The sequence below is a fragment of the Choloepus didactylus genome, chromosome 20 (assembly GCF_015220235.1).
Source record: "Choloepus didactylus isolate mChoDid1 chromosome 20, mChoDid1.pri, whole genome shotgun sequence".
NCBI lineage: Eukaryota > Metazoa > Chordata > Mammalia > Pilosa > Megalonychidae > Choloepus > Choloepus didactylus.
In genome coordinates this window covers 48,565,064-48,590,423 of record NC_051326.1, presented here as the reverse complement: position 1 = coordinate 48,590,423, position 25,360 = coordinate 48,565,064, and the positions used below count along the sequence as shown (strand labels likewise).

The 25,360-nt window shown below is 34.2% G+C and overlaps 1 protein-coding gene across 4 annotated transcripts in view; it reads right to left on the bottom strand.

Moving 5' to 3' along the window:
• Positions 1–25,360, bottom strand: part of SNTG2 (syntrophin gamma 2) — a 509,625-nt gene that overhangs the window by 34,753 nt on the left and 449,512 nt on the right. For 3 of the 4 annotated variants that reach the window (XM_037813401.1, XM_037813402.1, XM_037813403.1), the window contains exons 15-16: positions 12,422–12,514; positions 4,513–4,623 (exon numbers count right to left, since the gene is read on the bottom strand). In XM_037813401.1, coding sequence (XP_037669329.1) covers positions 4,513–4,623; positions 12,422–12,514 — 204 coding nt within the window. The remainder of the gene's footprint in view (positions 1–4,512; positions 4,624–12,421; positions 12,515–25,360) is intronic. The other variant, XM_037813404.1, reaches the window with a different exon arrangement.

The window sequence follows — 25,360 nt, the reverse complement described above, 5'->3', positions numbered from 1 at the left end:
CTGTCAGATTCAAGATGCTGCAGAGCTGGGTTCCACGCTGAGGCCTGCCACTCACCAGCTGAGTGAACAACAAGCAAGTTATTTAACCTCTCTACCCTCCAATTTCCTCAGCTCTAGAATATTAGTCATTTTTGTAACTTGCTTGCCAGTAGCCACTGCTTAGCGAGTTCGAAACTTAATTCAACTAAAATTTTCATTTTTTTTTAATTATGTGTTATATCCTCAGAAATAAAATGAGATGGAAGTTATGAGTTCTCATTACCTAGGAAGATCTGAGGCTGAGTAGGTGAGTGTAGCTGGAATATTATGGTTATATAGAGACAGACTCAAAACTAAAACAAAGACGTCATGCTCAGTGAAAGCAGTACCTAATTTTTCTGGAATGGATCAATTTACCAGCCTTCCAGAGAAGCACATTAAAAAAAAAAAAAAAAGCTTTATTTTTATTCCAACTTCCCTGAGAATTGATAAGAAATAATCTTAAAGAAGTATTTAAGAAGGGAGGAGGTTGCATTTGCTGTATATCTTATTAATTCTGTATTTCGATTCTTCTTGTTCGTATCTATCTGCACTGAGGACCATTTGATAGTCTCTGGTTCATGTACACAAGAGATGCAAAATTCTCTATCTGATGACATTTCGCCTTTGTTGTACCTCCCTGTCTGCACCATCTGGCTTCCTGAAATGGTTTTTCAGCACTACCAATTCAGTCGTATCAATAATAAATGCTGTGGGTATCAATGCACTTTGCAGAGAGAGCACAGCAGTCAAACTTCAGTTGCAGAAATACTCCCAATTATTTCTCCTCTCTCAAGCCCTCAAACAGTTCTAAATATATGTGCACCCACATTCGATCTTCATCTTTCCAAATCTGACATATCTGACTCCTTGATGTCAGTGGAATAATTTTCAGTGGAGTTTTTCCTCACTATATAGATTGTTCTGCAGTGAAAAACACATGCTATTGCTTCTCCCAAAGACATAATTATTCCTCATTAAACTGTGCATTGCCTGTAATGACTAATCTCTCTTTCATGGAAACTTATATGGGAATATCAGAAACCTATGTGTGCAGCCATATGTAGTAACTGAGTTACTTTATTTTAATGAGAATAGGAATAATTTTCTCATTAGAAACCAATAAAAAATTTCATGAGGGTAGTCACAGTTCTTTCAGTATTAATTTGTTCTTTTTTTCTTCACAGTTTATAAATTTAAAGCATATTTATTAAGTGTAGAAACCAATAAAAAATTTTATGAGGTTATTCACAGTTCTTTCAGTAGTAATTTGTTCTTTTTTCTTCACAGTTTATTCACTTAAAGCATATTTATTAAGTGTAACTATGGCAAAAGCTAAAAATCAAAAATCAAGTTGCCCTTTGGAGGCTACATCTAGAAGCAGAAATGGAACACGTATCTTGGTATTTTACAGTATAGTTTTGTATTTTGCACATATGTATGAACACTGAGAAGAGGATAGTGAAGTACTGGGGAAAGTAAGGAAGGATACTGTCACTACTTATGATGCACTCCAAATTCAGTCCTGATAATCTAACTATAATTTACATAAATAACACACACTCTCAATTAAGCTGAACCATATAAAAGTAAATCCTTCATTTAGTAGTTTGTTTTCCCTGCATTTTTTTTTTCATGGAAAGAGGCAAAAAAGAAGAAGAAAACCAATAATTTATTTTTCAAAAATGCTACAATCTCAAATTTCTTGCCATCGGAGTCATTCCAGAACCAGCCCAGATTCCTGAATTCTATCTCATTTTTGCCAACAATGGATGGTGAGAACAAGTCATCCATTCCACTGTCCCAAGGCCTTGGAATCCTCTCTCAGAATCAAAGAGAAACTCAAGCCTTTTCATTGTGCACTAAAGACAGTGTTCTGGCCAAGTACTCTAGAAAGATACTAAATAAATACTTAAATAAAAATCATTTCATGGTGAGCACTCATTCAGCTAGAAAATTCAATTAATAAGAATAGTGTTTTCTCTAAAAATTGTGGTTAACTGATATATTAATGTAATAAAATTTTCCTGATTATTTATTAAAACAAATATTGCCTTATTTATTTAAATGATTCCTGATTATTTATTAAACAATATTTAAAGTAGCTTCGATTTCTGACTCAGAATTTTGTCCCGTGGGCTCTCTGTTTCAGTTCTGCATTAATTCCAATAATTTTCATGGGATCTAGATTCCACCATCATTTTCTAACTTTTTGTCTATCTCACAAACTATAATAATATGCAGATTTGAACCTTGTGACAGACACTCCCTTTATCCAGTGTATGGATGAGTAATAAAATAGAGATAAATATGCATAATATGGGAGGATAAAGGGGTATGGGATGTTTTGGGTGTTCTTTTTTATTTTTACATTTTTCTTTATTTTGGAGTAATGAAAATGTTCTAAAATTGATTGTGGTGATGAATGCACAACTATATGATGCCACTGTAAACCACTGGTTGTATACTTTGGATGGATTATATGGTGTATGACTGTATCTCAATAAAATTGAATTAAAAAAAAGAATTTGAGATGGTTATATACATGCATGTTATCAACTCTGCAATAACAGGGCAAATTATTTTTATCCTAATTTGAGTCCTTCCTGTCACAGGGCTTTATTATATTTAAGCTTAATGACCCCTCATTTGCTTCCAAGGCCTTGGAAGGGGCCCTAGAAATGTGTTCTCATGGTCCTTATTTACCTGCAATCAGTTAAGACTTCTCTCTTGGTCTTTCTCCTCAGTTTCCCCTCCAGCTGGTTTCCCTCCTGTGGGTGGAATTGGAGAGGCCTTGGGCATGTTTGGGGTGTGGTGAAAGGAAAGAGTTGACCTGGAGATCTGTTTAGTTTGGGTTTGGTGGGGTGAACTTATGTTTCACACTCATTTCCTTGTGTTGTTAAGTTATTGTATTTGCAATTTTGAAATTTTTTTTTCTTAAAGACAGCCCAACAAATGGTTTAAGCTTCAAATTCTGCAAATCCTGTATCTGTCCCTGTGGCCACTACAAAGTGTTAGGGCTCTCTTGTTTTTTTTCATCAATTGAAAACAGAAAATAGAAAATAACAGTCTAAACAAAGCACCACAAAGAAATTAAGTGTTTCAAAGCATACACACAAAATATTAATGTAATACAGTCAAAAGTTTCAGATTATGCAATGCCTGCCTCTTTTTATTATCACAGCTAACCAAAATGGGACTTAATATTAGAAACAAATAAATTTAATCAAACAGTGGGTCAAAAAGATATTTCAGAGGTCACATAAGCAGTCAGACTTTCCCAAAGCACATTCTCTGGTGGAAGCTGTTAGAATCCCTTAAGTACCAAACACGTAAACAGCGTACTGGCGAACTGGTTTTCTATGGCATCTACCATGCTCTCACACAGAATGAAATTATGTGTTTTAGAGAACTTAAGCACAAAAAAGGTAACGGAGCTCCTTTCCTGCCATAGTCCTCCCCAAGGTAAACTAATCCAAAGGAAAAAAAAAATTCTAATTTTACCCATGATGGACCTATGAATGCGAATAAAATATCAAATTTAAAATCATTTAAGTTTCTCTCTCTCTTTCAGGATTACTTCTCTGCTGGGGCTAAAACCTCCTGGACTTTGCTCCAGGCAATATGGCAGAATAGTCAGTTTTCCATCACAAGCCAGGGGGTTCACAGTCATTGCTGATCGTGGGCTGCCACTTCATACAGCTCATGTGCCAATAGCCTCTGAGTGTTTAACTTCAGATTTTGATTTTATTAATCCCCTAAATATAAGACTGTCAAACAATTCTGTACAATTTTGATTGTACTTAAGAAGAGGTCATGAAACATTATTTCATTTAGCTCAATAAAGAGGTTAAAATGGATGCTAAAATGTCTGAAATAAAAATGTCAGGGGTGATATGTTCCTCTGATTTATCAGAAAAAAATGCATGCCAAGTGTTGATAAACTGTTTCCAAACAGTTTCCTTATGGTCCTCCCCCTTTTTATTCTTGAATCATGCTCAGGGTGTCTTTAGTTTACATTAAATTGGGTTTATTGAGAATACATTTATACATAAAAATGGGAAAAAATCAATAGCTGTTGAAAGTAAAGTGACAGTACAATGTAAAGACTTTGAAAGTTATGTCTAAGGCCTTTCAATTAAAAGAGCAGCTTGTTCTTGCTATTATAGACAATTTATCATGTACTTAATGCAGTTTGTAAATGTCTTCCTTTAAATTTTGACTTCTCTTGTATTTTAAAAATTGATTTATGCTGAAATTTACTAAGAAACATCTTACTTTTAGTAGAATCAAATCATGTGTTTGATCACAATTTTAGTATATAAAAATCTCTAAAAGGATATATAACTAGGGTTCTGCTGATATACTTGCTGTCTGATTTTTATGACTTGTTTATTTAAGCATACATGGGTGGAATGGAAATTTTTATCTGCTGATCATTTAAATTTTACTTTTATGTATGGTTGATTAGGTAGAATAAACTATGTTCCCTACCTTCATCTCAATTTGTTTGGTGTCTAGATTCTGAAATAGCAGCTTTACTCGAGTTTTCCCATCATCTGACGATCCCTTAAGCTGAGAGAATTTAAATCTCCAGAGCACATTCTGCAAAGGAATGAAATTAATTAGTGATTTAGAAACAAGAGCTCATTTATTTCACATGTACTGATAAGTTAAATAATCTGTAATCTATTTAAATAAATGCAGATATTTACTTATTTTATCTACACTTAGCATGTAATAAATTGTCAGAATCTCTAGCTTCTCACTCTCTATGCAAAATGTCCTCTTCCAATCCCACCTAGCCCTGCCCCCTATCTCCAACCAAGCCTTGAGTTCCTGGCTCTCCATGTTGTCAACGTCCATCAGCTTCCATGGTCTTGTCTTTCAATCCCACTTCCACCCGGTTTTCTATTGGTTTGTCCAGTTGATTGTCTGAAATTTCATAAGATTACTGCTCCTTTTTTTGCTTGGAAAACTTAAAAAAAAAAATTCCACCACAACGCCCAGTTCTTGCTATAGCACAGGGCATGGTCTAGGGGAGTGCAGAAAAAATGAAAAACTTTAATCCTGACTGACACCAACCCTCTTCGTGTCTGTGTACAAATCTCTTAACCTTAGTTTCTCCAGAACAAAGTTGAAAAATGTAGATAATATTACCTTTCAATACTATAGCAGAAATTACTTAATGTTCGCTAAGGTACTTTAAAGATGAAATGTACTCAATAAATTCCTTAATAAAAAAATGGCTGCAGTAAATAAGGACTTAATGGCTGTCTTTTATAAAAGATAGTCTTTAATTATCAAAGCTATTATAATATAACTATATCTTCCCAGAAAAATCCCAATATAAAACAGCAAACATTTTCTAGCAAGCTATATAGGTTGACTTTCTATTAAAAGCATTTGTTTTGAAATTCTGAACAAAACTTTCTCTAAGCGTCACAAAATTGAGGTGAAAAAAGGCAGAGTCTGAGGATAATGGAGGAAAGTTTCAAAAGCACTTTTATCTCATCTGAAACCTTTGACTTGTTTACTCACTCCTCATGCAGGGACCTCAAAATGATTGTCAACATTTTCTTCTTTTATATTGAATCTCAGGGCTGAACAGAGTCTTTGCATTTCATGGCAAAGTGTCAAAGCAAATGCCCCTGGATTTTGGGAAATTTGGAGCTCCACAGGTCTTGGAGAACAATTACTCCAGCTCTTTTATCTGCACAATGAGGAAGCTGAGCCCACGCCTGCTCAGGCAGGGTCTGGAGTCCTCACACCAGGCATCAAGGTCCTTTCAGAATTAAATCTATCAGAATCTATACAGAATTAGAATATTCAGAAATCACACTTCCATTTCTAATTCCTGTGATAGTAGGTTACAGAAATAAAATGTATGTGTAAATTCCTATTACTAGGAGAAGAAGATGGCTTTGTGTGAGCCACTGGGCCACTGAAATAAGCCAGACAGCAACAGCAAGAAACAATTTTAAGGATCTATTAACAATAATGTGAAATGACTTTAGGAAAGGTTCCACAACTATGTTTCCACATAACTATGCGACTGCGTTTACCAAATGCATTCTTCTACTCTCCAAATACAACTTCCCATCCTTCCAAGGCATCTCCTAAGCACATCCTCTAAAGTTTACAAAAGAAGATCGTGATTTAAGCCTGTTAGATTCAGCTAAAATAGCCCAAATCTCATTTGCCTTTAAAATTATGTGCTATGTAGCTTCCATTTGATGAATTTGTAATCATAAGTATGTGTCATCATAAGAATCTGGACAAAGCTTGGATGTCATATTTTTTGCCCAATTCCTCATAAAATATGCAATATCCAAGCTACTTATTTCTCTGTGAATAACAATAACACAGTATTTGGTTATGAAAAAAGGAGGGTTCAAAAGTAGTCTCCCTTTATTAGGGTAAAATCCCAGGAATAGCCTAACTAATCATCATTTTACATAGTATAATAAACAGCTGTTAAAATATATACACAAATATGCCTATGTGAAGATGCTGTTTATTGTTTAAAGAATTCAAAATGGTTCCACAATTAAGTGCTTTAGGTATATTACCTTTATGATACACTATTTTTAAACTGTGACCATCTTATGTGTTTACAGATTTGAGAAAACTAGAGATCTATGGTATAATTTGCTTAAAATTATGTACTAATTTTATACTGTAGCCCTTGTTAAGGGTGAAATAAAACAAGTCCTTTCATCTGCTTCTTGGAAATGAAAGTTAGGGCAAAGTGATTTGGGCTATTCTGACAAAATGTTTCATACACAAGTGGTGGTGTTGGAGTGGGCTATGGGCATTATTCTCTTTACTCCTTTAAGCTGTGCCTGGTAAACATGGACACAGAAGAAAAGACTTCAGCAGAGAAACATTCCTCTTAAAATTAGTAAATTCCAAGTGACTAATGTTGTTTCTCCATTTTCTGTCTTTGATCTTTTCTGTCATGCACCTAAAAATGGTAACTTTTCTCAAAAATAATTTATTTTTATCTAACAGTGGTTCTGAGCAATAGTTTCATTTCAAGATTTTGAGCCCTTCTGAAAAACATGACTAGACCTTCTGTCCCAAAATGGAATAGGATCTCCAATCACAAAGCTCTAGGGATGCTACCTTGACAAACAGTACTAACAAAAGCTTTGATTTTATGTATAACAATCTTGAGAAATTAATTTGAATGGGCCGCGGATCTACTCATTGGCCATACAAAGGCTGAAGGTAATCCTGATTTTGCTGTCTCAGTCTTGGACGATAAAACATTTTTTCCCTGGGTTTAGCAGTTCGAAAACATTTTTATAATCAAATGTCTGTTATCTGAAACATGCTTGTGTTTGTTTATTTTTATGATTACTGACTAGTATTGATAATCATTGCCCACTTGCTTTGCAACAAATCTGAATTATTAAAATATCAACAATGGAAGACAATACTTGAATCTTTCACTGCAACAGCTCAGTTAGCAGCCGCAGAAGACTTCATGATGCAAAAAAATGAGGTATCCTTTGTGACTAGAACATAATTCTTATTTTTAGTATTTTCCTGTGTAGCTGTGGAAAATATTCTTTTCCTCAGCACTCAGGCCAAAGTCAAATCTTCATTTCTTCTTCTAAAAGAAAGTCAATTCCCTTTCATTTTATTCCCCCAAATTGATCTTTTTGTTTGTCTGTATCAATCTTATCTCAACCCCGTATGCTTATTGGGTTCCAGCCTAATGAATAAGTGAAGTGTCTTCTAGGGCATAAGAGGTGACAAGTCCCAGCAATAGAACACACCAGTGAGGATCTTCATCAATCGTCCTCAATATAGAAATATAATTTTACTTCTATGTGTGGGAAATACCCAGATGGTACAAAGAAAATTTGGAATACAAGCCAACATTTAGAGACAAGGCTAGCTTTTCAATATGTCCTCAAGTAATAAGGAATTATGGAAAATTTCACTTTGATACTAGATCTTTATTATACACAAATGGGCTGGGTCCAGAATCTTAGAATTGTGGAGAGTAAAAGCCCAAGTGCACAAAGAAGAGGCAACTTCTGAGGCTCTCTAAAATTTCTTTTCCACTTTCACTTTTTTTTATGCTGTCTCTGTTTTACATGCCCATCAGTCAGCTCTCTATTCTCCTTCATGATCTTTGTTTTGAAATTCTTAATGACATCTTCTCCCACTTCCTGCAAATTACTGACAGAAATAGAGTATCTGCTAGCCCTAAAGCAGAAAGAGCCAGAAGAAAATATAAAGATAATCATCATAATACCTCGAAGAAGGTATGACTTAGCAAGTTTGGAAAAATAGTCTGGTGACAAGCCTCAGAAGGGGAGATGCACTTCATTCCTAGCACAACATGGTTGGGGGTGGTACGGAGCTGTTTGAATAACATTCTAGTTTATTCTGCTGTAAATTATTTAAATATTTTCATTCTAGAAATACACTAAATATTAAATAATGGCTTCCCATTTATTTTTTTAATTGCAGAAATACTTCTCCATTTATTGGGAAAAAAAAAAACAAAACTGAAAGCTAGTAGTTGGTCAATGGATTAATTCTTGGAAATAATTACTCACCTTTTTTTTCCTGGGAATTATAGAAAAGGGGAAATAAGAAAATTGACCACATATATGTGTCTGATGAGACTGTCCATGCAGATGCAAAGCATTAAAATTTGAGCAATTATCAATATCTGGAGTCCCTTTCTTAAAAGTGTTTGGTTAATAAATATTGCTGCCACATTGTGGGTCTAATTTTGACCCAGAAATAATACACAAATGATCTGATCTAAAAGCACAACATAATAGAGAAGTGCTAATTATCTTGTGAATATAAACAGGAAAAATTCCAATCTAAATATTTCCAGGCCAAAATTCTATTTGATTTTTCCATAATGACTTATATAAAGAGCACATGGAGAAAGCATCATTGCTGTGTTATTTAACCAGCTGTAAGCTAGAAAGAATCAAAAACCTATTTACGCTGAACTTAAAAATATCATATAACATGGAAAGAAAGCAGATACAGCAAATAAAGCAAAATTATAAATATTTCATAAATTTATAAGTCATTGGTATACACTTCACAGTTAATCTGGGAAATCTCTTGAAATTTAACTCCATGCATGAAACGAAACTTTGGAACAATTTTACTTTTACTCTATATTTTGCTTCATTTTTAGTTACTATCTGAATCCAAATGAAATATATCAGTACTAGGCCAGAACTTCTTGAAATGAAGAAATAATTGCCAGAAAATTGTGAAACCAAGAGTTCACCTTCAAAGAAAAGTAGGTCTGAAGAATGTCCTGGAAATTCAGCCTGCAGTACAGGTGAACAAAAGAACCCTGCCTCACTGTCTCGGCAAGCTCCTGGACAAGGCCAGCTCCGTGAACTTCATGACTCCACCAGCTATCCCTCTCTGCTAGGTTTAGGCTGGAGACTTTTACAGGGGGAGGGTCCTGATGGACAAGGCCGGTGAGCTTGTCACCCAGTCATTTTGATCGAGGGATACACCACTTTATTTAGCAGAGGAAGGTAGTTAAGGATTATATATAAATATATTTTAATTACAAATGTTTAGTTTAGTTATAAAGTTTAGTTACTGGGAAATTTGAAACACTATAACATCACCCTAACCCAATTTTACAAAACATTAAAAATATATTACAGTTACTCAAAATTTGTATTTGATCAATTTCAGGGTTAACCAGGAAAATATGCTGGCTGTAATGACAAGAAGTCCCAAAGTACAGATATATGCAACTGTGTTTAGCGTAAAATATACCAGGGAAATAGGGGAGCAAAGAAGTCTAATAAAAAGGAGGGTAATAGCCTAAGGGTGGGGGGCTGGGCGGAACCTAATAAAGCAGCCAAGGAAGAAAGAAATTCATGGAATAAATAAAAGAATTGTTTTAATTGAGATGAGTTTATGGGCATCATAAATCACAAACTTCTACTCCCATCTCACTGCCCTAAAAAAACCCCAGCCTGGCATTATAACGGAAACGCATACCAATCAATACAGATCAAACCACGGTGTAAGCAGCTAAGGGCCTCGCTGGTATGCTGGATTTCAGAGCGGTTGAATTTGCTCAGGCTGAGTTGAATCTTCCGACAGTAACTCAGAGGAACAGCAAGATCCTGCCTCTGGGGACCTGCTTCCTTTCACTGAAATGTCCACAAAGTGGGAAGGCTAGCATGCTCTGAGTAAAAGGGGTAGGGGCACGAGGGCCAGCTAGCTCCCCCCAACAAAGCCTCCAGGACCGAAGGGATAAGGCATCATTCTCTTTTAGAACAAGGAAATAAAGTAGGAGAGTAAACTAATGCAGGGAATCACGATATTAAACTTACTCCAAGGCTGTTGCCATACTAACCCCTGAACATAAAAATTTGATTTGCTTGTTGGGAAAAACTCAATCAGATGAATAAACTGCTGACAGAAGCATTAACACAAGGTAAGTGGCCATGGATGAGCACAGTTACAACCACAGTAGGAGCTGTGGATGGAGGAAACGGGGTCAGTGGGTTCCTCTTTGGAATAAAGAACTCATGAAGCTCTTTCCAGGGAAGAGATGTGTTCCCCCCATTTACACAGACGACACTGCTAAGTTTAGCCAGAGTAAGGGATATGCAAGGAGCCTTTAGGCTGCAGTTAGCAGGACTAAGGAAACCTGTTCTTAAGGTGAAATCTGGAAAGTATCCATTTAGTTTTCCTGAAACACAAGGATTATTTGAAACACAAAGCAAGAAACAGAAGAGTAGTTATGAATCAGGCCTTATATTTAGTGAATTTTAGAGAAGATATTTTCCTTACTCTAGGGTAGTTTATCTGCACTTATTTCAGAAGGGCATGTGTAATAATGACATGTTTAAGATTGGTAATTACTATTAAGTCATGCAGCCTGTAACTTGCAGGTTACGCAGGCAGGTGATATATGGTAAAAAGAGCACCTGACTTGAAGTCAGGAAAATATTTACCCTCTCTGTGGCTTTAGGGCTGTAAGTGCATTGACCTTGATTTTGGATGGCAGATGTGAAATCCCTTTTTAATATTAATTTTATGCAAATACATTTTATTATTATTATAAACATGTGTTCTTCAATTGGAAAACATCCCAACATTTTTTCTATGATGAAATAAAATAAGAATGACCACAATAAATTTTATGGTCTCAGAGTATTGTAAAGTAAGCCAACCCTTCCTCTATAAGAGGGTTTCTCAATCTCTGCACTATACATATTTTGGACCTAATAATTCTTTGTTGTGGGGTGTTGTCCTGTGCATTGTAGGATGTTTAGCAGCAGCAATAGCCTCACTTGCTAGATGACACTACACTCCCCAGTTGTGACAATCAAAATGTGTGCAGACATTTCCAAATGACTTGTGGGGGGGCGCAATTTGCCCCTGGTTGAGAACCACTGGTGTAGAAAAATGGAAAAGAAGTGAAGACAAACAGTTTCATTTCACAAGTGTTCATTAATTGGCTGCCATGATTAATTAATGCAAGAGAGTGTCCAAAGGTTTGAATACATAACAGTTTAGAAATAAGCATGTGAAAATGAATGACAATTTTTAGATGCTTTAAGATAAAAGTCTTCGGTTATTCAGTGTAGACTTACTGATTAATGCAAAATAAATAGGTTAACAGTGACACAAAGCACTGAAATTGTATTAACAAGTAAATAAAGGTATTTGAAATGACTACACACCTTGGACTGAATGTGATAAAGATTGTATTCCTTATATCAAGACTTTTCATCACATTCATTCTTAATTAAAACAGAAAGTGAATTTTAACAAATAAGTGACAAAATACATTATTTTGCAAAGCACTTTCTTAACACGTATGCACACAATGGAAAACTCAGGTCTTGTGGGGATGCTAATGGTGATGGGTCTAATTCCCCATGAATCACATTGGTAGTCAGCTGTACAGCTAACTCTGCTTTATATTCATGGAATCAGAAAACTCAGTAAAAATCATCAGGTGTAGATGTTATTTTACTGTTACTAAAAATGCTCAGATTTTAAGTCAAGCAGTAGTTAAGCTTTCTTTTCAAAGTGTTTACTTCCGTGTCATGGGTCCATTCCTTGAGCAACAATCAGAAAAACCACATTGTGCTCTTCCCACATTACCCCACACTGATATAAATGATTTTTACTAAACACTATTTAGTTGTGTCATCCTTGCCCAGGTTCCATGGCTTATGAAAGTCTTGGGACATTGAACTATCAGAAAGAAGACAGCTGATGAAGGCACGATTATACTTACATGCAATACACAATCAGTAGGAGTTTTTGGTGACTATCAGACATTTACAATGGGTAAATTCTATGAAATGTAATTAGAATGCATCACCAAATGGGAGCATCATGTATTTATTGCCTGGTATCTTACCTTTGTCTTACTGTCAAAACAGGTGAATCCCAAAGCGAAATCCACTGTGAAACACAGCATTTCTCCTTGCCAGCTGCATACATATGTTTTGGACTAGAAAAAAAGTATCAATTTTGAGAAAATATTCTTTAAAAATAGTATTTAATGTTAATTAAGTAGTTGCAATATTTTTTGGCTTTAGCCAAAATACATTTCTTTAAAAAGTACCAACATGAAAATTTCATGCAGCAAAACTGGAGGACTCAAGGTCAGGTGAAAGCTGCAGAAATACTTTGCATGCAAGCAGTTCTTTCTTGCTTTTGACTATGGGCAAGAGAAACCAAATGGCATAGAATGGCTAGTCTCCATAACTTTAATGCTATAAGAGGTCTTAAGGACATGTCATTATACTTCTAGTCATACTGCGTAAAAAAAAAACAAGGAAAAGCAGAAATTTGTGATATCGGTTTTTTACACTACTCAAAACAAAAGTTATAAACATGGAAGTATAAACCCTAACATCTTGGTTAAATTTATTTTAAAAAAATCTGCTATTAATCTGCAGGGAAATTTTTATCTTTCAGAAGGGAATCCTGAGAACATCACAAATAGGGCAAAGACAACAGTACTTTTTAGATGCTTATTCTATGCCAGCTCGTTCATGTACAGCATCCTAATGAATCTGCACATGATTCTCATTTTATGGATGAGGAAGTGGTGGCTCACACAGACCTCAACATGCTCAGACATCTAACAATTGTCAGAGGGTAGACAAGTCTTACTCTTTTAAAGGACCGTACTCTTTCCACTGCAAACAGTTCCCCACTGCACACTGCTTTTATGTGCCTAACCCTAGTGTCCTGCATGAATGAAATGTTATCTCAGTGTTTGCTAAATGACCCTTAATTATCAAACATTTATATTACTTATCTCTTGGCTATAATCTTCTTCCAAAAACAATCAATCAGTCCCTTGAATATTGTTTTAAATCTGTGCACCATTCCCAATGAGTTTGTCATCAACATGTTAGCTCTATCCCTTTAATGGGAGGAAAGCAAATGAGCCCAACTGGTCCCAAGAGGAGAAAAGGAAGCTATTTATCTCGGTCTTAAAATCCTTCTTGGCTATCCCTCTGCATATCCAATCTTTACCCTTTAAGATGTCTTGCACTTCATAGGACCATCTAGAGGGTTCCCAGTCAATATCATGCAAATGGTAGGTGTTCACTAAATATTGTTTCAATTATTGGTGTTTTGGGGGTGAGGGTTGGGAAAATGGATCTCAACTAACAATTAAGAAAACATAGTACTATCTAGTTTCACTTTGTCAACAATGATGAAACCTTTTATGAACATGACTCAGAGTATGAGAAGTGTTAAGATTAATACAATTGGTGAAAAACTCTCAGTTAAAATTTACCTTTCAATGATATTTGGAAGTCTTTGTGAATCAATGTTTGCATAACTTAGGTTGGAAACTACTCAATTTCTGAAATTTAAATCTAGTGACTATAAAATATGAAATAGAAATATTCCAAGGGTAATTGCTGTATTTTATGCAGACTAAGTAACTAGCATCATAAGATGTATAGAAATTGTAAACATCAATTGATACAGCTGGATGGCAATTCACACACATTATTATTCAGTAATTATAGCCCATCTTTGGCCTTATATTTGGGAAACAAGGGGAAGTTTATGTAGAAATGTTGCATACTGCATACATTGCATTTGCATAACCTCTAAAGGGGCTTAGGATAATGGGGAAAGAAAAGAAAAGGCTTTAGACTAAGATATCTCCTGGCTCATAAAATCCTATTTTCAGAGTTGAATAAATCAACAGCCTTCCAGATACATAGAACATCTCTTCATTTACATTTTTAGAATTGGGCAAAATATTTGTTCTTGAATCTCAGATTTTCCCTTTGTGCTATAATTATTATCACAAAACAGTTATATTATAATACTTTATAAACAAAATATTTTCCATTTGGTGAACAGATGAAATGAGGTAATTATTTTCATGCTCCCCTTATACCTGATACCTTAGAAAAAACTAAGATTGTCACATGCATTCCAAATTCTTTGGGAAATATTTGCTTTACAGCCCATTTCACATGTCAGAGAGTGTCTGAAGAGATTTTTTAAAAATACATATTGGATATTCTGTTTCTTAAAGACACCCTCACAAATTACTCAAGAAATGTTTTACATTTAGTAATTAAGAAATGTTCACGTCACTGATGGGGGGAGTTTCCATGTAAGTAATATGTGAGAATTATTTGAAAATTGTCCAAGATATTGAGACAACAGGATTAACTCACTGGAATAATACTTGATCTATTGATACAATTAATCATGGATAAAAGTTATATGTAGAAGACTTAATTGTTTGAGGAGTGGGGAAATTTCTTGTCATCTTGATCTCTTTATCTGTAGCATATTAAACAGAAAATGCTCACCTGTTGACCACAGCTGTAGGTATATAACAAAATTTTGAAATAAATTAATGCATTCTGGAAAAAAGTACTAAGTACCTCCTTATACAACTGAACAAAATTTAAAATACCTTGTCAGATATTTTAGAAAACTTTTACATGAAAATATTAAGTGCTCTTATTAGTAGAAGCTTAATAGTAAAATGGTTTTCAATCTCAGCTGCCGAAACAAAGTAAACCAAAAGCAGTAGCACAGAGCAGTAGCACAGAGCAATCAACTTTTATGGGAATTGTCAAAACCCTAAAGCATTTTGATAGTGACATCCCCTTGGCTTCCTGCCCTTATCTCCTGGCAACTATGCATTTGTTCTCCATTTCTATAACTCTGTCATTTTAAGAACATTATATAAATAGAATCCTATATGATGTAGACTTTTGGAATTGGCTTTTTTTCACTAAGCGTAATTCCCTGGAGGTTCATTCCGGTCACTGTGTGTGCAGATATTCATTCTTTTTTTATAGCTGAGTACTATTCCATGGTATGGTTGCAGCACAGTTTGTTTAACCATTTACCCATTGAAGGACATGTGGGGTTTTTCCATTTTTATAATGAACAGAACTGGAAAAGTTTTGATAATGGACAGTGTTGACAGTAGCACAGCATTGTGAACGTAACACTCAATAAGATACTTGAATGTGGTTAAAAGGGGAACTTGTAGGTTGCATATATTTTACTAGAATGAAACAAAAGAAAAAGAACATAAAGCTGTACAACACAAGCAGTGAACTCTATTGTAAATGGTGGACCATAGTTAATAGTACAAGTATAAAAATGTTCTTTAATCAATTGTAATAAATTATATCATACTAATACAAGGTGTTAATAATAGGGTGATATATGAGAAGTCTGCATTCTTTGCATGATTTTTCTGTAAACCTACAACTTCTTTAATAAAAAAGTAATAAAAATTTAAAAACTGCTTTAAGCATTAGGGAACCAAGTCTTCTTTCTCTGGGACAAAATGCCCAGTAGTGCAAAGGTCAGGTTCAACGGCAGCTGCACGCTTAGTTTTTAAAGAAAGAGCCAAAAGATTTTCCAGAGTGACTGTATCATTTTACACTTCTCCCAGCATTCCTACAAGTTTCTATGCATCTTGCCAGCATTTGGAGTTGTCACTATTTTAATTTGAGTTATTCTGGTAGATATCTATTGCTATCTCATTTCCCTAATATTGACGCTGGACAAATTTTTATGTGCTTGTTTGTGATCTTTATATACTCTCCAGTGAAACTTTTGAGACTTTTGTCCATTATCTAAGTGGATTTTATTAAACTTTTGAATTGTGTTTTTACTATAGAGTTTTGAGAGTTCTTTATATACTACAGATTTTATTCCTTTATTAGATAAGTGATTGGCAAATATTTTTACCCAGTTTATACTTATCTTTTCATCTTTTTAACAGGGACTTTTGCAGAGCAAAAAAAAAGTTTTTTTTCTTCTAATGAATTCCAACTTGTCCAATTTCTTTTTATAGATTGTGCCTTTGATATCAAGTCTATAAACTCTTTGTTCAGCCCTACATCCTGAAGATTTTCTCCTATGTTTTTGTCTAATAATTTTATAGTGTATATTTTACCTTTAAGTCCATGCTCCATTTTCAGTTAACTTCTGTTTCAGGTGTTATATTGTGGTCTATGTTCATTTTTTTCCCCAGGGATGTCCAACTGCTTCATCACCATTAGTTAAAAGGGCTATCTTTCCACCACTGCATTGCTTCTGCAGCCTTGTCAAAAATAATTGGGCAGATTTTCTTGGGTCCGTTTCTGGATTCTCAATTCTATTCTTTTGGTCCATGTGACAACCCTTTGACAAATAATTCACAGTATTGATTATTGTGAATACACAATAAGTTTTGAAATTGGGTAGAATGAATTCTTGCACTTTATTCTTATTTATAACATTTTAAAGCTCTCCTAATTCTTTTGCCTTTCCTTATATATTTTAGAATAATCTTGCTGGAGTGTACAAAATATTTGGCTGATGTTTTGATAGGAAATGTGTAAAATCTGCATACAAATTTCCATATAATATACTATGCCTACTTTTCTAATCCATGAGCATGGTATGCTTTTCCATTAATTTAGATCTTTTTTATTTTTTTATCAATATTTTATAATTCTCAGCATGCACATCTTGTACAGGTTTTGGTACATTTACAACTAAGTATTTCATTTTTTGAGAAATTGTAAATGGCAATATATTTTTAATTTTGGTGTCCACATGTTCATTGCTACTATACAGAAATAAAATTGATATTTATATATTTATTTGTGTTCTGTGACATTGTTGAACTCATTTATTATTTCTGGGATTTTTTTTTTTCTTGTAGATTCTTTGTTATTTTCTACATAGACAATAATGTCATTTGCAAAGAGGGACATTTTGTTTCTTCCTTTCTGCTCTATATACCTTTTATTTCCTTTCCTTGCCCTACTGCATTGTGTAACTTTCAGCCCTATGTTGAATGAGAACAGTGAGAGCAAACATTCTTCCCTTATTCCCATTATTCGGGGGGGAAATATTTAGTCTGTCACCATAAAGTTTGATGTTAGCTTAAGGGTTTTTGTTGATCCTCATTATCATTTAGTGGAAGCACTCTCTATTCCTATTTTTTTCTTGATTTTCAAAAATAATTAATAGGTGTTGAGTTCTGTCAAAAGCTCAGCATTGTACAGGAAGTTCTAGCGAGTGCAGTTAGGCAAGAAAAAAAATAAAAGTCATCCAAATTGGAAAGAAAGAAGTAAAACTTTCACTATTTGCAGATGACATGATCCTATATGTATAGAAAATCCCACAAAAACAACAAAGCTACTAGAGCTGATAAACAAATTCAGCAAAATGGTGGGGTACACAATCAATGCACAAAAACCAGTAGTGTTTCTATACACTAGTAATGAGCAATCTGAGGTGGAAATTAAGAAAGAAATTCCCTTTGTATTGGCAGCTAAAAGAATAAATATCTAGGAACAAATTTAACCAAGGATGTAAAGGACTTGTACACAGGAAAGCACAAAAGTTTGCTAAAAGAAATCAAAGACGATGGAAGGACATTCCATATTCATGTATTGGAAGGCTAAATATTGTTAAGATGTCAATTCTACCTCAAATTATTTATGGATTCAACACAATCCAAGTTGAAATTCCAAGAGTCTACTTCAAAGAAATGGAAAAACCAATTATTAAATTTAATTGGAAGGGAAGGGACCCCAAATAGTCAAAACATCTTGAAAAGGAAGAACAAGGTTTGAGGACTCAGGCTTCCTGACTTTAAAGCTTAATACAAAACTACAGTCATCAAAACAGCATGACATTGACACAAAGATAGATATATAGACCAATAGAATCAAACTGACAGTTCAGAAATAGACTCTCACATCTACGGCCAATTGATTTTTGACAAGACTTCCAATTCCACTCAGTTGGGACAGAATAGTTTCTTCAACAAATGGTGGGAGAACTGGAAATTAATATGCAAAAGAATGAATAAGGACCCCTGTCTCACACTATATGCAAAAATTAACTCAAAATAGATCAAAGACCTAAATATAAGAACCAGGACAACAAAAGTCCTTGAAGAAAATGTAGGGGAGCATCTTCAGGATCTTGTGTTAGGCAATGGTCTCTTAGTCTTTACGCCTAAAGCACAAGCAATGAAAGAAACAAACGGATAAACGGGACCTCCTCAAAATTAAAAAAACTTTTGTTTCTCAAAGAACTCTGTCACAATAGTGAAAAGACAATCTATTCAATGGGAGAAAATATCAGGAAACCACATATCTGATAAGGATTTAATATCAAGAATATATTAAAAAAAACCCTACAACTCAACCAAAAAAAAAACAAAAAACAAAAAAAACAAAACAAACAAAACAAAATAAACCCAATTAAAAAATGGGCAAATGTCTTGAATAGACATTTCTCCAAAGAAGATACATCAATGCCCAAAAGGCACACGAAAAGATGTTCAACATCACTATTAGGGAAATGCCAATTAAAACCACAATGAAATATCATTTCATACTGATTAGAATGGCCACTATTTAAAAAAAAAACAAAACAGAAAATTACAAGTGTTGGAGAAGACATGAAGATACAGAAACACTCCTTTATTGCTGGTGGGAATGTAAAATGGTGTAGCCACTGTTGGAAGATTGTTCAATAGTTCCTCAGAAAGCTAAGTATTTAGCTTAGTTAATAGCTAAGAATTACCATATGATGTGGCAATCTGTCTACTACGTATATACCCCAAAGAACTGAAAGCAGGGATTCAACCAGATATTTGCACATCAGTGTTTACAGTGGTATTATCCACAATCGCCAAAAGATGGAAGCAACCCAAGTGTCCATCAAACTATGAATGGATAAACAAAATGTGGTATATACATACAATGGAATGCTATTCAGCATCAAAAAGAAAGGAAGTTCTGATTCATGCAAATCGAGATGAACCTTGAAAACCTTACGTTGCATGAAATAAGCCAGCCACAAAAGGAAAAATGTTGCATGATCTCAGTGATATGAAATAATTAGAATAAGCAAACTCATAGAGTTAGTATCTAGATTATAGATTACTACGGGCTGGGTTGGGGTTAGGGAATGGGGAGTTAATACTTAATTTGTACAGAATTTCTATTAAGGTTGACTGTAAAGTTTTGAAGTCGATGCTGGTGATGGTAGCACAGCATTGTGAGTGTAATTAACAGCACTGTATTATGTATTATGTATGTGAATGTGATTAAAAGGGGAAATTTTAGGTCACATATGTTACTAGAATAAAAATTAAAAGACAAGCATAGGACTGTACAACACAAACAGTGAACCCTATTTTAAATGATGGCGTATAGCTGATAGTACAATTATAAAAATGTTCTTTCCTGAATCATCATAAATGTACTACACTAATGCAAGGTGTTAATAATAGGGTGATATATGGGAAAAAATACACCCTAATGTAATCTATGACTTTTAGTTAATAGTACAATTATAAAATTCTTTCATCAATTCCAAAAAAAAAAAAAGCTCTTTATGCATGATATGATCATGTGATTTTTCTTCTTTAGCCTGTTAATAAGGTAGATGACATTGACTGATTTTTGAAAATTGAACCAGCCTTGCATTCCTGGAAAATATCCCACTTGTTCATGCTTTATGATTCTTGTATTATATACTGCTGAATTTTACTTGTAATATTTTGTTAGGGATATTTGTGCCTATATTCGTGGGGGTATTGTTCTGCACTTTTCTTCTTTTATGCCAACTTTGATTTTGGTTTCAGGGTAAATAGCTTGAAAAAAATTGTTAAATGCCCTCTCATTTCTATTTTTAGGAAGAGACTGGAAATAATTTGTGTTAATTCTCTGTTAAACATTTGGTAGAATTCTCCAGTGAAATCATCTAGGCCTAAAGATGTCTCTTTTTTTGAGTTTTAGAATTATGAATTCAATCATCTTAGTAGTTACTGAGTTATTAAAATGATTTGTTTCATATTGTGAGAGTTGTGGTAGTCTGTTTTATTTGAGGAAATGAAACATTTTGTATAAGTTGTCCAATTTACATGTGAAAAGCTGTATGTATTGTTTTCAGATTATATTTTTCATATCTGCAGGGTCTGTAGTGACATCCCTGTTTCATTCCCAATGTTGGTAATTTGTGTCTTCTCTCTTTTTCCTTTGTCAGTATTTCTATAGGTTTATCAATTTTGATGATATTTTAAAAAAACAAGCTCGCTGTTTCATTGATTGTTTTTCTATTTTTTTTTTTTTTCTGTTTTAGTTCATTGACTTTTGCTCTTATCTTTATTATTTTCTTCCTTCTGCTTGCTTTGGGTTCATTTTGGTCTTCTTTTTCTAGGTTCTTGAGGTGGAAACTTAAGATTATTAACTTGAGACTTTTCTACTTTCCTAATATATGCATTTGGTGCTATAGATTTTCCTCTTGACACTACTTTAGCCAGCCCCACACATTCTGATAGGCTATATTTTCATTTTCATTACATTTAATACATTTTAAAAATTTGTCTTGAGATTTCATATGTGACCGATTATTTAGAAGTATGTTCTTTAGTTTTCAATTTATTGCAGTTTTTCCTGTTATTTTTCTGTTATGATTTTTAATTTCATTTCATTTTCTTTGGAGAACTGTATGATTTAAATTCTTGTAAATGTGCTCAGGTTTGTTTTATGACCAGGATATGGTCTATTTTGGTAGGTATTTGATGAGAACTTGAAGAGAATAGTTATCCTGCTGTTGTTTGGTGAAGTGTTCTATAAATATCAATTAATTCTATTGGTTGATGGTATTAGTTTCTTCTATATCTCTGCTTTTTTATTTCTTGTATCAATCATTGAAAGGGGAGTGGTGAAGTTTCCAAATGTACTTCTGTATTTGTCTATTTATTTGTCTATTTATCCTTTCTGTTCTGTTTGTGCTTCATATATTCTGTGGTACTACTGTTTGATGCACACATATTCAGGATCACTGAGTCTTCTTGGTGGACTGACTCATTATCACTGTGTAATGCTACTCTCTGTTGTTGGTAAATTTCTTTGCTCTGAAATCTACTTCTTTGATTAATATGACCACTTCTACCTTTGACTAATATTTTCATGATACAGGTTTTTCTGTCCTGTTATTTTCAACTTACCTATCTTGTTATACTTGGAGTGAATTTACTGTAGATAACACACAGTTTGATAATGCTTTTTTTTAATTCACTCTTCCAACTGTCTCTTAATTAGTATATTTAGACCATTTCAAGTTTAATGTAATTATTGATTTACTAGGGCTTAAGTCTGTCATTTATTTTTTGTTTTCTTTGCTTATTGTTTCTCTGTTTTCCTTTCCCATCTCCCACTGGATTGCTTGAACATCTTTTAGCATTCCGTTTAAATTTATTTATGGTGTTTTTGTGTGTATCTTTTTGTATAGTTATTTTTTGTGGTTGTTCTATGTCTTATGTATACACAAATTATCACAGTCAATGGTGTCATTGGTGTATCAGTTTGAGTGAAGTATAGTAAGCTTACTTTCATTTACAAATACTTCACTGACTCCCATTTATAATATAATTGATTTAAGTATTTCCTTTACATACACTTAGAGCCATAACAGATGATGGTAAAATTTTTGCCTCAATCATGAAATTTAGAAAACTCAAGATGACACGAAAAGTTGATTATATTTACCTTTTTTCTTCCTTACCATGTTCTTTCTTCCCTTCTGATGTCCCAAGTTTCCTTCTTTTATCATTTCCATTCTATTTAGAGAAATTGTTGTGGTTATCTCTTTTACTATACTTCCTCTGAGTACAAATTCTCTTAATTTTCCTTCCTGAGAAATAATTTTCTCTTCACTTCTGAAGAATATTTTCACTGAATGTAAGATTCTGGGTTGACAATTCTTTTCTTTCAGCAAGTTAAAATTACATCACTTCATTCTGGACTCCATTGCTTCTGATGAGAAACCTGCTGCCATTTAAAATGTGTTTCCCCAATACAAAATGTGACATATTTCTCCTGCTGCTTTCAATATTATTTCTTTATTGTTGGTTTTCAGAAGTTTAATTGTATGTCTTGTGTATTTCTTTGGCTTTACCCTGTTTGTTGTTTGGGCAGCTTCTTGAATCTGCAGGTTTATGTCTTTCGACAGATTTGAGAAGTTTTCAGCCATTATTTCTTTGAGTACTGTTTCAGCCCTGCCCTCTTTCTCCTCTTCTTTTAGGACTCATATGACATAAATGTTAGATCTTCTGCTAAAATCCTATAAGGTCCTGAAACTCTGTTTTTTTTTTTTTTTTTTCCTGTCTAGTTTATCTATGTTGTTCAGATTGAGTAATTTCTATTGGTCTATATTCAAGTTCACTGATTCTTTCCTCTGTTCCCTCCCTTCTACTGTTGAGATCATCTGCTGAGCTTTTACTTTCAGTTATTGTGTTTTTCAGTTCTAAAATTTCCATTTGGCTCTTGTTTGTATCTGCTGTCTCTTTGCTGAGGTTTTCCTTTTCATTTATTCCAAGCATGTTCTTAATTGCTTAGGGAAGCATTTTATTATGGTTGCCTTATCTTCATCAGATAATTCTATCTTCCCTGTCATCTCAGTTGGCATCTATTGAATGGCTTTTTAATCCTCTTTTCATTCAGTTGCAGATCTTGGTTCTTGGTATGATGAGTTATTCTTTTATCAAAATTTGCATATTTGCATATTATAAGAGGCTGGATCTTATTTAAACCTTCTGTTGTAACTGGATTTAATTACTCCAGCAGGGCAAGTGGGGGACACTACCTTGATTCTGTTAGGTGGAAGGAGAAGTCCAAGATCTCCAATTAGTCTCTGTTGATAACCTAAGTTGGGGCTTCTCATTACTGCTGGGTGGTGATGGGAGTTTTTGTTCCCTAAATGGTCCTTACTGACACTGTGGTAAGGATGGCCTTAGTACCCCTGGGAAATGGTGAAAATGGTAACTCTTCACAAAAATTCCTTTTCCAGTACCCCAGAAAGTAAGAGGAGGGCACATTATTGCTCCCAGAAGTGGGATGGTGGAAGGCTGGCTCCCTATGTAGTCTCCACTGACAACACTATTGGAGAAAGGGGGAGGGGGGCATTACTAGCCAGAGGGGAAGAAAGTCTTGGTGCTTCTTTACAGCTTATTGAGGGTGAAAGTCTAGGCTTCCCATTGACCTTTGTTTCAGTGGGTGGTATGGGCCAGTTTTTTCTTTGGTGCTTGGTTGAAATAGATTGGTACTGTCTAAAAATTTTCTGTCTTCTTGGTCTACATCTTTCCTGGCTAGAGAGAATAGGCTTTTTTTTTCTTCTTCTTCTTTTTCTTATCTCTATTCATTGGTGTTTCATGTTACTGACTTCATCTCCAAGTCTGAGATAAACAAAGCAAAAAGAAAATCCAGGAAACTCACTATCATGTCATTCTTCTGGTCCCAAGTTCCTTAGCTGGTCTGATTTGTCTCCATCTCTCAGAATTTTCTTCTTTTATAGATAATGTCCAGGGTTTTAGTTCTACTTAGTAGGAGGAATAGAGAAAAGTATATTGACTCCATCTATTCAAAAGTTTGAAGTCTCCAATTAACTAATTTTAAAAAGAGCTTATTTGTTGAATTAGTGGCCACTGGATGATCTATTAATTTAATGAAACATTTAAAAATTAGCCTTATTGCTTTTTATATTCCAGTTTAATGTTTTCTGTGACAACCTCCAGGGTTTTGAAATGCTTTTGTGATTTTTGTTCTTTATTTAGAACAAACATATGCTAAAGCTGGGCAGAACACAAGAGAGAACGCAATGTCAGTTTTTCTCCTTACAATCTCCATTGACCAGAAAAGCACAGTCCCCAACAGGGAGGAAATTATACAAGGTGGGCACAGTGACCTTTTCTCAGCTATATAACACAGAAATCTGCCCTGGTGCAACAACAAAATGCCTTTAGAATCGCAGTATGTATTGGGAAAACTACTGCTTAAATCAGCTTGGATTCTCAGATCATTTCTCCACCATCCAAATGAGAGCTGAATGAACATCCAGAAATTTTCTGGTTGTTTCTCAAACATGCACGTCATTCAACATTCATTTGTGAAGAGTCTACCACGTGCCTTTTACTCTTAAGGATAAAGAGCTGAGTAAGACATGGTCCTGGCCTCAAATAACTATTTAGGAGAAGGAAAAGAATTGAGACAAGTGTTAGTGCTGCTTGCCAGGAGTAAACTACACCTTGCTTAGACTGTGTGTCACTTTTTGGCCAGGTATGATAGAGGGGACTTAGAGTGGTTGGTGCTGGTTGCTGTTTTTGTACAATGACTTTACAGGGAAAGTAAGGCTTGGATTGAGTCTTGAGAGAACTGCTCTAAGTACAAATTATTCTATATTGTAGAACTGCAGGCCATTATTTGTTAGCTACATCCTGTGCACAGTGAGCTAAATCACTAATCAAGGCTTCCAGGGCTCAAGGATAGCTCAATCAGAATTTCTTTAAATACATTTTGCTTAATCTTTGAACATCACTGTAAAAAATTAAATGTGCTGCAGTGGCGAAAAATTAAGATAATAAAGATTAAAATAGCTTCTCATAAAACAGTTGGTTGTCAACTAAATTAGGCCATGATAAAAAAAAATATGGTATTAAATAGCACATTCAAGTTCATTTTCAAATATGTTTTAAAAATCTATACTCTGGTGCCATTATATAAACAAAGGCATAAAGATTAGCTTTTAAATATTATAGAGAAGAAACAAAACATTTAAATGAAGGGCTTGAATTAATAAAAGATCTAAAGAATGATACTATTCATTAACAAAGGTAAAAAGAGTACAGCTTTTTAAAAAATATCTGGATAGGATATTAGAGTTAAGAAAGGAATCATGTTAGAATAAGTAGCTCTAATTTTGAATAGACAGTACAGTTCCACTTACAACCATGTATTCAAATTATTCAGATGAATTTCCAGTATATATGCAT